Source organism: Aspergillus alliaceus (assembly GCF_009176365.1).
Source record: "Aspergillus alliaceus strain CBS 536.65 unplaced genomic scaffold BDW43scaffold_3, whole genome shotgun sequence".
Taxonomy (NCBI): Eukaryota; Fungi; Ascomycota; class Eurotiomycetes; order Eurotiales; family Aspergillaceae; genus Aspergillus; species Aspergillus alliaceus.
The window spans coordinates 840403-853496 of record NW_022474686.1 but is presented as its reverse complement, the minus strand read 5'-3'; the positions used below and the strand labels follow the sequence as shown (position 1 = coordinate 853496).

Genomic DNA, 13094 nt, shown 5'->3' with positions numbered 1-13094 from the left:
AGGTGGTTTGCTCTATCTACGGAAGAATTACTTCTTAGGGCACCTGGGAGGCGGCCAATGAATGGATATCCCCAAGTAGGAACCCAGTTGATATGCGATCAAGTGTATAATTGCTTCGACATGGATGGGAATGGCCCTTCTCTTATAACTGTTTCGGCAAGAAATACGCCATGGAAGTTTCGATGGGACGGCAGCTGAGCCGATCGTTTGGGTATCCCTACTAGCCTCCATACCTTTGATGGGAGGAGTATTGGAGTACGATGAAGAGCTTTATACTACAAGGCATGAGTGTACGGAGGTCTCTGATCCTAGAACCCCAAATGTAAGAAAAATGTTTAGTCACAAAGTTGTAATCGCATCTCAGTGCAGAGGTAAATACCCGAAACATTCCGATTCTGGACGACGTTGTGATCGGCCACTCCAAAGATCCACAGTAGACAGAAACTTTCAACGCACAAAGATTTGATGAACTTTTGATCAAGTCTAGCTGATGATATCGCAGCGCCCTTTCGTGACGAAGATGATAGCAAAATTTCTAGAACTTACGGGCCGACCGCTCTATGGTGATGAGTACTTGGACAGAGGGATCGGAAAACCATTAACTGGCCAATGGGCTTTACGGGATGAACGAGGCTTCTGGTTTTTTTTTTCGGAATCGGAAAAAGATCTTTTCGGTCGGCAGAGCAAATGCCGAGACTCTTACTTAAACCTAATGGGAAAGTCGGAGCATGTAGGTTTGAGATGTGGATCCGAACCCCAACCCAAGCTTTGAAAAGATTTTTAAATGTGGGCAAAACTTCAATAAGGGTCATTATGCCCCGTGGCGATTCTTCGATCGTAACACGTCTGGTCATATATTGCGTTGTCAAGCTTCTCATCGTGTACAGGTGCAAACGAGGACATAGAGGATATATCATGCTGCAGCATCACCTCACTCTACAGTCGCTGGCCAGGAAAGCTGATAGACTGCAGCTAGCGGTGAAAGCTTTCGGTTTATTTCCCCGAAGATGACCCGAAGATCCATACGGGAACCCCCTGATCGAATAGCATGGGATGATGAGGCCCATGGGGTGGCAACACTGAACACACCGAGTCGGGCCGGGGGAAGTGCAACTGAATTATGGAGTTAGGGCTGTGTCTGTCCTGGCTCGGGATGCCGAACTGGGGAGGGCGTGGGGGTTGGCCTCATTTCCTTCCGATAATCTCGGCCGGATTCCGATCACTCACTCTGAACCTGGTGTTTGCCTCAGTCTCTTGTTCCTGGCCGTCTCAGGGGATCGAGCTGTGATTTGTGAGAAGACGAGATCCGCGATTTAACCGTGGGAGAGTTATGAATGGAAGTGAATATCCGTATTGCTTAGCCAGTGAATTGCCAATGCAAAGTCCAGATGAGTAATGAACGTTTCCCCGAAAAATTACAGGCAATCCTAAAAGCGAAGGCTCCTCGACCCACCGGGGAGGTTCCTGACTACTCGCCTTTCCCCCAACGCTAAACGGAGACAGCAGCCCCGTGGAGAACGGAGACCGACAAACTTTTACTGCTCAACTGATGCGGTTTGTGGATTGCTAAGCTGGCCACCGCGTGATTTTCCGTAGTAGAATGACGCAGCGTGTTAGCAGAGCGGAAAGACGGATCCGTTCTCTGTCAAGTTACTTTAATAACTGCCCCATCTCCTCAACTCTCCCTCCCTCTTCGTCTCCTCTTACCCTCCCAGTACTCCATTTCATTCCTCTCACCTTCCATCTCCGACATCATGGAGAACAAGAAGCTTAATGAGAAGACCCAGCCGGGTCTCGCATCCCACACAGAGGATGCTGCCTCTAGTTCACACCACATCCCGGCGACAAGCAAGACAGGCCTTGTAGTCGGCGGCAAATACGCTCAAACGTTATCAGACAGCACTTCCCTATCGTCAAGTGAACAGAACTTCCAGACCTTTGACTTCGATATCCCCCTTACCGCTACACAGGCTACCGTCCATGATGGACAGGAGCGTATCCTCATTGACTTCGTCGACGGTGACAAGGAGAACCCTTTCAACTGGGACCCACGTTACAAGGCCTTTATCTCGGTGCTCCTCTGTCTCATGACCCTCTTCATCGGTCTCGCAACAACAGCCTACAGTTCTGGTATCGACCGCATGACAAAAGACCTCGGTGTATCCACTATTCTCGGGCAGCTGGGTCTCTTCACCTTCAACTTCACATGTGCCCTGGCTCCCCTCTTCCTGGCCCCTTTCTGCGAGCTTGCTGGTCGCCGTATCATCTATGTCGGTGCATACATCTGCTTCAGCCTGATGTTCATCGGTCTTGCCCTGGGTAAGAACATCGCTACGATCGTCATCTGCCGTGCCCTGCTGGGTCTCTTTGGCTGCGTTGGCACTATCCTGGTCGGTGGTACCTTCGGTGACATGTACCGTCCGGAAGAGCGTGCCATCCCCATGGCCTGCTTCTCCTACATCGCCATTCTCGGAACAGTCGGCGCCCCCATCTACGCCGGCTTCATCGACCAAGCACTGGGCTGGCGCTGGGTCGAAGGAATCCAAGGTCTCGCCAACATCCCCCTCGCAGTCGTCTGCTTCTTCTGCCTGCGCGAAACCCGTGGCAGCGTCGCCCTCGGCAAACGCGCCGAGCTCCTCCGCCAGAAAACCGGCGACGTCCGCTATGCCGCGGCGACCGACCTCGAAGCCCCCAACATCAAGAAAATGCTTCATAACTCCTCGGTAAAGGCCATCAAGATGCTTATGACGGAACCCGTGGTCTTCGCCTTCGGCCTCTGGATCAGCTTCGCCTGGTTCCTGGCCTTCCTCTTCCTCTCCGTGATCCCCATCACCTTCCAAGAAAAGAAAGGCTGGGGCGAAGGCGTCTCCGGCCTCCCTTACATCTCCCTCTGCCTAGGCACAACATTCGGCTTCGGACTCAACTTTCTCCAGATCAGAAAGTACAACTCGATCATCAAGCAGAACGGCTTCGCCGCACCCGAAGCCCGTCTCTACGGCGCCCTCTTCGGCGCAGTCTGGCTCCCCGTCGGCCTCTTCATCTACAGCTTCACCCAGTACGCCTTCCTTCACTGGATCGGCCCCTTCATTGCCCTCGTCCTCATTACCATCGGTATCTTCTTCATCTTCGAGTCCTGTTACTCGTTCACCTCCGATTGCTATGGCGAGTCATCGTCGTCCGCGATCGCGGGTCAGGGTTTCATGCGGAATACGCTGGGTGCTGTGTCGCCGCTTTTCGCGAGCCAGTTCTTCCATAATGTCGGCAGTCAGTGGGCTGGGTTGATCCTGGCTCTTATAGCTACGTTTTTGACGCTGATTCCTTATGTTTTGTTTTGGTGGGGGCCTGCGTTGCGGAAGAGGTCTAAGTTGGCTTCGACTAATACCGGGTTCTGAGAGAGTGAGTGAGTGAGAAGGGTGTCGATGATTAATGTAGATATGTTGGTTGTGCTCTTGTAGATAATCATTTTCATGGATGCGCTTATGACTGTATAATAGCGATTCTTTTGAGAAGATACATTTGTTTCACTTTTGTGTGATGGGTTCTTTCTGTGTAAAGGGTTGTATTGTAGCAGGAGTTATCGAACAAGTAGACTATCATGTTCGTCTCTACACATCACGCATTATTTGAGAGTGTTCATGTTGGTCGCGGTATGGAGGAATTGTGAAAGTTCGCCATAATCGTAACAGTACGTGAGATAGTGCAATGCAGGACAAGCTAGAACCAACGATCCGCCGCCTATGGGCAAAAGATAAAAGCTATATAACACCAAACAAGCCCAATCATAGATAAAACGAGGGTATAGGGTATATATATGATTGAAGCGATTATCTCTCTACCGAGCACCGCTGAGACCAGCTTGCAGAACAAGGACATCACCAACAATCCTGTTCTCTGTGCGAACCATCGCTTGTGCGACGGCTCCCAGAACCCGGCTCGCTTCAGAACCAATTTCTCCCTGCGACGATCCAATAGGGTCGGCCAGATCCACCCGGTTGTTATGTCGTCCCACCACGACGAGGTTTCCAGCTTTTTGCTGAATCTTACCCATCTCCTCCTTCACGGCGGTCACAGCGAGGCTCACGGCATCCGCGGTGTCTTTGTGCGGCGATATGCGGTGGAAGACAACTCGGGAAGCCAGGTCTTCGGATAGCGATTCCTTCATCGCGCTGAAATAGATCCCGTCCGATTCGGACGTCGGGACGGTCGTCTTGACGTGACTTGAGGACTTGTCTCTGGTGGTCTCACTGGGTGAACTCTGTTCCCCTTCCGAGACTCGCTGTGGGGACGGTGTCACATCAATGTGGATAATAGTGGCGGTCACCTGGTCATTTTGGGCGAGTTGCAACACGAAGCGCACCGCAAACCGATCATCGTCACCGCCGAAGAAAGGTAAGACGACGTGGTGGGAGCGTGCCGCCGCCGGCGCGCTGTTCCAGACAGAGCTACGTACGCTCATTGCACCAAGGGATCGCTTTGCCAGCAGAGACCGACGTGACTGGCGGCTATAGACGCTGCGTTCAATGAGCACGCCCACGCTGGATGAGGATTGACACATCACATTGGACACAAAGTCGGTGTATGGACCATTTGCGAAACGGCTCGCTTCATCGATACCCAGCCCGCTTTGGTGCTCGCTCATGGCACCGGTCTCGCTCCACGGGATCAGGAGCAGGTCACTGGACTCCTCCCGGGCCATTCCTACCACGGTATCCGCATACGAATGTTCTGGCACCACAGACACGCCTGCCATGATTGACATGTCATGCCACTGGCCAAAGGCACGGAAAGTGTTGACCACCGGGTCCCACAGAGTATACTCGTCGATCTCCGATACTTTCATGACACTGGAATCACGATCCGTCAGTTCCATCAACCGAACCCCATGCACTCGCAGCGCGGGGGCATCTTCAACCTCCGTTGCGGCAGATTCTTCAACCGCTGGCTCCGAGGACATTGTTTGAGACCTTCTCTTGTCCGGATGGACTTTAGGCAGAGGAGGCTGCGTTAGACAGCTGGGCCCGAGAAGAGCAGCTACTGTGCAAATACTGGACAGGCCATCGAGCCTTAAGTAGACAAGAAGCCTCCGAATCGCATTGTTCTGAAGCTGTTCCTTGGCAATCGCGACACTATCCACGCGCGACGAAGACTGGATAGGGTTTCCATTCCAGTCAATCTCACCACGGCGCCAGCGGTCGACCTTGATCTGGTACCATTTCGGATACAAGGTAGTGGTCAACGGGGTCGTCGCGAAAGTCGTCACCAATGCCATGACAACAAACATGGTGAAGGTTCGAGTGCTTAGAATGTTCGCTTGCAAACCAATGTTCTGTAAACTGTTAGTAGAGAGCTCACAGTACGCGCCCGGCGGTGCAACCAGGGAAGAAGTACCAAGACAATCAATTCTACGAGACCCTTGCAACTCATCAAGACACCGATAGAAAAGCTCTCACGCCAGAGGAGGCCGCAAAGGCGGGATGCCAGCGCGCCACCGACAACCTTGGCAATGAAGGCAATCGCAATAATGGCAATCACATAACCCCAAACGGTGCCGTTATCGAGCAGTCCTAAATTGGTTTGGAGGCCAGACAAGGTGAAATACAGGGGCAAGAAAAGGGCCGCAACCAGATCCTCGATCTTCTCCGTCAATTTGATCGCGAACCCACCTTCGTGGGGACAGAGGAGACCGATGAGGAATCCACCAAAGATCGCATGGACACCGATCACCTGAGTAAAGAAAGACGAGGCCAAGGCGATAAGAAGGGTGAGAGCGACCACCGATTGGCTGGGACCTTTTTGGAGACTTCCCGTCTTCTTGAGGAAGTGCATGAACAAGGGGCGGAAGATGAGGAACAAAAACAGAACGTATCCCACACAGACGAGCAGAACCCAGAGGGCCGTTAATCCTGACCCGGCATTGACCAATGCGACGCAGAGCGCAAGAAGAACCCAGCCGACCACATCGTTACCGACACCAGCAGACAGCACAATCACGCCGACATTCGTTCCAAGCAGTTTTAGCTCGGTGAGAATCCGACATAAGACCGGGAATGCCTGGGATTATTAGCCGGGGGAATCACAAGCATGACCCAGGGCCACGTACGGTGATAGCCATGGCGATACCGATAAATAGTAGGTAGGTACCGAAATTAATATGGACGGTACCGGGCTCATCGCGGAAAGTATGGTAAAGACCGTACGAGATGGCGCAACCAAAGCCGAATGGCAATATCATTCCCGCCGCCGAGACACTGATAGCCACGCGCCAATTGCTGAACAAGAATCGCAGGTCGGTCTCTAGACCGACGAGGAACAGAAACAAAATAAGTCCCAGGTTCGCCACTAGGTTCAGATTGGGGATTGAGGCTTGCGGAAAGATTGCCTGCGTAAAGCCTGGGATGCGTCCCATGACGGAGGGGCCAAGAATCACTCCACCAATGACTTCGGCGATGACGCGAGGTTGGCGAATTTTAGATAGCGGCCAGTGCAGCGCGCGACACAGAATGATGATGATACTAGCCTAATGACGATTGGAATGGTAATACGTCTAAGAGGTCCATTTCAAATTGCTCTCTCACCTGAATGATGAATATCACGACGGGGTTTTTGGGATCATAGTGCGACGGGTTTCCCCCTTCCAGGATGCCACCTTGGGGGGTTGCGCGATTCGTCGAATTGTCGGCGGCCATGGTGGAGAGATACGGCACCGCAATGCCTAACTCACGCGGCCGGATAATCAAGAAAATAAATCAGTCGAAGAGGATATGAACCAGGATACGAAGTGAGGTTGAAGAGGGATGAGTGAGAAGAGATAAGGAACTTAAAAGAGGTAAGACGGTGAGACAGTGAGAGAAGAAACGAACAAACAAAAAAGAAAATGACCAATGCGGTCCAAAGCAATGCCAAGAGGGGAAATCTAAGCCACGTGGGTCATGCGAAATCTGGGGATTTTCAATACGGAGTCGAGACTTGTTGACAAGTAAGGTACAGTACAGTACTCAGTAATCTATGGTGTCCCATATACAGGGTTAGCGCTTAACTGAATAGTTATAAAGCTATCTGTTGCGCGCCGCTTAAAGAGATACGAGATACCTAACTTTTTATTGCTTTCCTTTATTTTTTATTCTCTTATGTTCCGTTTATCGATCGATACGATATTTTTTCACTATCATAGATCACATGGCAATTCGATGGGGATTGTCACAGGTAGCAGAGCGCGATACTAGTATGCGTACCGTGTCTGGGGGATCAACTCAGTTCGACCGGATGGACCAATAGTTAAGAGCTCAATATGGAATAAAGTTTATTTTAAGCCAGGTAGCAGCCGTCAGCTGACTATTCTGCTTATCAAAATATCTTTAAGTGCCTTCGAGTGTCTATGTATAGTCTTGAAGGTCTTCCACCTGTATGTATACTAGTAGCTGTCGAGTCTCAACTCGTGTGGACTTGGAGACAGGCCCCTGCTTAGAGGGGAGATGGCTGTCACAGGTCTTCTAAGGCCTCGATGGTAAGCGCGATACTATGTATACCGCATCGGGGGGCGGGAGCCCACTCCAACTGGAGTTGATTATAGTGGATGTTTTTCTTAGCGAGACGGCGTGCTAACACCCCTAGGCAAACCTGTACCGGGATAGTATATAGTAATATATCCAGTTCTATACTTGCAAGAGTATTTGTATTGATTATATATAGATGGAGATCTACCCGGATCCGGTAATTTCAAGCGAAGGCCTATCCTGTCTGCTGCCCACTCCTCGTCTGCCCTACATGTGTGGTTAGGAGGCCACAATACTAACATAGAAAGGGGAACATCTGCACACCGCAGTCTACCTGGAGAATAAATTAACATGATATGTTGTATGTTATGCTTCGCGTGGATGACTCGGGCTGTAATGTTTTGACCAACTGACAAACTAAGGTCGCATTAATTAGTACAGTACAGACAATAAGCTCTATCTCGTCGCTTGCTGACGATGGCCACCCCTCCTAAGCACAATAGAAGTTGACGTAACAATAGGGGCTGCCATCGCTGTCTTTGTCACATGAATCAATCATCGGGAAGAAATCTTGATTGGGGCAATGTGAGATGCAGCTTTTAGCACTTCCGCAAGGTTCATCGTCTAAGTCAATGGTGTCAGTAACGAGATCTTATTTGGAGGGAGTACTCATCGCAAACGAGAGCTTACATTGCGACACGGCAAAGGCGGCCAAACCGAGAACGGAGCAAAGGTAAGTGAGGTTCATTTTGCTAACACGGGTTTAGGGTAAGCGAAGTACCATTAATCTCAGAGGGCAGACCTACCAAGTGGAAGAGTTGAGTTACTTAGATGTTCTCATAACAGAGGGCAGGCTCTAGCCGAAGACGCGAGATTATATCCTTTATGTCTGTAGAAACAGCATTCCCATAACGTAACAAAAAAAAATGCGATATATGTCATCATTCAAGCATTTAGCAAGAAGCATAGGGTTACAGAATTCGATGCTCCATGACGACACGATCCTTTTCGGATCTTTCGGAGCAGATTAAGTTACTACTCATCTTATACCATGTCTAGATATGGTATGAGATAACCTCGCCACCGTCAGCCCACGGACCAAGAACATGATTGTTAATGGAAAGGTGAAAAACAGCGTTGTACACTATTAGCTATCTCAAGAGCCAGACTGCCCTATGAGGCATTTCACAAGAGTGTCCTTGATTCTATGTAAGCGGGCGCTCTCTTAAATTTATAATCCATTTTTAGAGTTGCAAGACCCACACGGCAAACCTGGACTCCGCAAGAGATGCGATAGGTATTGTTTTACATCGAAATCCGTAATAGTTGCAGATCATATGTTCGGATTGGATACTCGAAATATCGTCGCAACTATACTATGGTATATTGAGTAAATAATGTTAGTAAGCTCCACTGGAAATCACTACTTTATTAGGTAAAGTTGAGTTTCCAGCCTATATACACGCATAATGATATCTCAAAATTTAGTATGACCACCACCTGCCTTAATGACTGCACAGTATCTTTCAGGCATAGACTTTAGTAGATCTTGTAGAAAATCAGCTGGAATAGCCTCCCACGCCTCTCTAAGGGCTATTCTAAGTTCAGACAGTGTCATATGTTCAGGGAAATTTGCCTGAAGATAGTTCTTCATCCAATTCCAAACCATTTCAATAAAATTAAGATCAGGTAAGAAAGGTAGCTATCTAATTATATAGATACTACCTCTCTGAAGCTCTTAAATAGTAGATTGAGTACTATGGCCTGGAGCACCATCTTGTACTAGTTAAAGATAGGAATGTTAATAGATATACTCTGTTATAAGAGGCACTATATATTAAATATAGCTTAAAGTATTTATTGTACCCCATTCCTTCTCCCAGAATACTATAGGGCCTTTAGTAGTTCCATGAAATAAGCTCCAAAACATCCACCCTATCTTATATAGGCGCCATTCAATAATACAGTCTTTATGGAAGATCTTATTCTTCCGGCGAGTAACCCACATACGTGTATGGTGACCTGGATTTATCTATGTTTTATCAGACTATAGTATGGCTTCCCATTGACTAGAAGACCAGTTAAAGTAATCGTGTATCTAGAGAAGTTATTTCTACTTATTCTCAGGAGATAGTGATAGTTTCTTTCAAGTAATATATCTTCAATAGTCTCTAGAAAGTAAGATTAATTGGATTGCCTATTAAGAATAGCCTAGATCAAGATATAAGGCTAATTCTTTATAAGTAAGATATCTTGTATATCTTGAAGAGATAATAAATCTAATAAGATAGTTAATCTTCTCTTCCTTCATTGCTAATGGTCGACCAGATCTTTTAGAAGGGGTAGAATAACCAGCCTGGCAGGCTAGTTAGACCTGACATATAGAAACCCCTAGATAATTTGCAATATCTTCATATTTCATATTTAGTGAGCGCAGGGTTAGGATTTGCAGGCGCTCATCTCTAGTTAGTTGAAAATGAGGAGGTATAGAAGGAGCCATAATGCTTTGGTAAAGAATTGATGTTGGTGGTCATGGTCCCTAAATGATAATGGCACGGAGTTCATCCTATTTCTATGCAGTTCGGTGACCCACCACACTAACGTTATTTACTCAACATACCGTAGTACATCTATAGTATCCGAAATAAATATCTAACTACGATTCGTCACGACTCTCGGGACCCTTGCAGATTAGATCTAGAACCCGTATCTAGTAAGATCAGTATCCTCGCAAATTACGAGTCTCGAACTTTGGATTGGCGAATAGGGGTAATGATTAAGCAGCGATATAAAAATTTAATTGACGAGTCCATTCGTCACTAGGGGTGCAAACAAAGTGCGGGAGAGCCAAGAAGGCCGGATTGCGGATGGTATTCCCTCCTACCACCGAGGCGGTCCTCAAAGTCGACAGTATAGACAAATATAGAGTATGGTGGATGAAGATTGATTACACTCTGTATCATTAATAGAGTTGTCAACGGACTCTTGGCCGTGGGAAAGCGAGAGAGTGAGAGATAAAAAGCCAATGCGATGGCACTGTAAGAGCGAAATTTAAAGCCGTGTGGTCATGCGAAATTTGGGGGCTTTGTTCATTTGACCAGTCAAGTCCCTTCCATCAAACCATACTGTACTGTACTGTACTCTGTAAGCAGTACCCCCGTACAGAGGACTACTAGTGTATAAGGTATAGTACAAAGAAGTACTCCGTACTAGATGCGGCGTGTCACGAGTCAAATCAGCCGTTTTCGGGGGGGTATCAGTCGGGGCGGAAGGCGGGGTTTTTTTCTGCCCAATGATTCTACACAATCCTCATCCTCGCACGCGTCCTCCTTTTCTCAAGATATTCTCGCCTTAAAGACAAGGATCGATACCAGTTGAAAACGGGAGTATAGTAAACTTGGGCACTTGGTCCCTCGTGTGAGAATGGCCCCATCTCACGTCTCTTATCTCACAGGCGATGTAGACGAGACTCCCAGTTCCAATGGGTCTAGATCCTTACTCGAGGCTTATGTCGCTCTCATTTGCGGGCACTAACTTGACTTTCTTTTCTACGAACAAGAAATCAAGAAACCTAACGCGAAGTCATGATGGACTGAAAGACTATCGCCTGCTTGATAAACGGATTCCTTATTATCAGAAATCACCAATTCGTTCTTCCAGAATATATTGGTTAAATTTTGATCGAATCATGACACTATTTGAGTTCGTTTTGTCGCTTGGGAGATCTTCCTGCCGACCGACACGACCCATGTTGTTTAGCTTCCGACCGCGAACGTGTTACACAGGGGCGGTCCTGATGGCAATGAATAGGCGAAATTGACTGGATCGAAGGCCTCAGTACGCGAGAGTAGATCTCAGCGTTATCTACTTCTGAAAGTCGGAGAACGATTCTCGAGTTGAAGCTGCCAGAATCGGAGCTGTTGTCAGGCCGAGGAAACCGCGGGTATCGGCAACGTTGATAGATCCCTGACATTTGGGATGCAACTAGTTGAACTCTGCCATGGCACCCCTGCCGCCCCTAGCTGGAGGTTAACCTCGCCACAAAAGCCAAAATACCGGCGCGCGAATCGCAGGAGTAAGGCCGGCTCTCAAACATCTTCGGAAACCGTCGCTCGTAACGGCCAGCCACTAAGAAATCCGCGAGTCTTGTATACGTCATATCATTGCCGTCGTAAAGAGCTTTTCCGTCGTTGAATGTCTTGAACACCTCAGGATTCTTGGTTGCTCTGCTTACCTCGCCAGCCATGTCGATTTCTCACTGCTGATCTATGCCGCGTCCACCGTTCGAATCCCCTCAGCTTGAACCGCAACGCGAATATCACATTCAAAGCAAACTCTCACAATGATCAATCCAACGTTTTGCATAATCAGGGTTTCGTTGTGATTCGAGATGTTTTTGCGAACTTTAGATGTTCTAGAGGAATGTCGGTTCCCTTTCCAGCTCGCGGAATGCGTGCTTCCCCGACTGCATCTTCCTTCACACCGCCAAACCCGCTAAAGATGTCACAAGGACGATATACCGTGTAACGCATCCCGCCTTTTCCTTCGCACCACCGCCGTCGGATAGTTGCATGAGTCGGCGATGATTGCAAATAGTACCGCAGACTCATGTCTGTTGCGAACTTGGTGGCTATTACAACTCGGGTTTGGCCCAGTTCACCGAAGGGATTAACACCACAATAGAAAGACGATGATGCGCGAGGTCCTTTTGCCCCAAGTCATCCTAATGTTACGGAGAGGTCTGTATAACCGCTGAAGCTTGGGAAGCGGGCGATCTGGAGACCTTACCTTGACTATGTACTCCTTGGTACTAAGAGCCACAAATCCAAATGTATCTTGAGTACGGAGGTACGTCTAAGTGATCGCCACTATTCTCCCATATTGTAATGCTGCAGTGCTCCACATCCATCAGACGGTATGCGGGTTACTGTAGATCAATCTACGATGTCAGATACAGCTATATGCTATTGAGTTTCTGCTAATCCATGAAGTGAGAGTGTATTTCTATGGTGGAATGTGGATAGCGCTACCGAACTACTAAGAGCAAAATAATAACCTGGAAGCCAAGTGCTAGGCAAAAGGGGTGTCAAAGTGAAAAGCAATAACAACCATTCCTTTCATACGAGCGGTTTTCAGTGTACAAGAAGTCAAACAAACAGTTCAAGATTCGTTCCAAGCGCTTAAAAACGTAGGCATAAAGTATCAACCACTAAAGGACACGTCCTAGTGAGACTGGCGTAGTTTCTTCACCCATTCAGTCGTAGTCGAATCGCAAATGGTGTCTCGCTCGGTATAGAGTGGCGGATATATAGAAGACTGCGATATACCCCGCGAAGTGACCTGAACCGGTGGCCGGAGAGAAATAGATGGGGTCAACGGATTAGGTTTAGGCGTGTGGTAAGACAAGTTCAAATCTAAAAAATATATCTGCAATATTAGACAAGAGTGACATGGTCTTCGTGTAGTGATGTCTCTCCAGGGGATCGACATACGAGGGAGTTTGGAAAGCCGGCCCACAGCGAGATGATATAAAATGTAGACGTCCCGAGCTTACCGAACAAGGAGCCCAACTTAAGGGGTTACTCATCTCCGACCGGCTCA

General features: G+C 48.3%; 2 protein-coding genes across 2 annotated transcripts; one reads left to right on the top strand and one right to left on the bottom strand.

The window, feature by feature from the left end:
- Positions 1 to 1488: 1488 nt before the first annotated feature.
- Positions 1489 to 3557, top strand: BDW43DRAFT_320367 (major facilitator superfamily domain-containing protein). Its single transcript, XM_032049066.1, has one exon. The coding sequence runs from the start codon at positions 1755 to 1757 to the stop codon at positions 3390 to 3392; it is 1638 nt and encodes a 545-aa protein (XP_031905418.1). The 5' UTR covers positions 1489 to 1754; the 3' UTR covers positions 3393 to 3557.
- Positions 3558 to 3832: 275 nt separating this feature from the next.
- BDW43DRAFT_320364 (Kha1p) lies at positions 3833 to 6686 on the bottom strand (the record flags this gene model as incomplete). Its single annotated transcript, XM_032049065.1, has 4 exons — positions 3833 to 5326; positions 5389 to 6051; positions 6101 to 6517; positions 6576 to 6686. The coding sequence occupies 4 exons, from the start codon at positions 6684 to 6686 to the stop codon at positions 3833 to 3835; spliced, it is 2685 nt and encodes an 894-aa protein (XP_031905417.1).
- Between the last annotated feature and the right edge of the window lie 6408 nt (positions 6687 to 13094).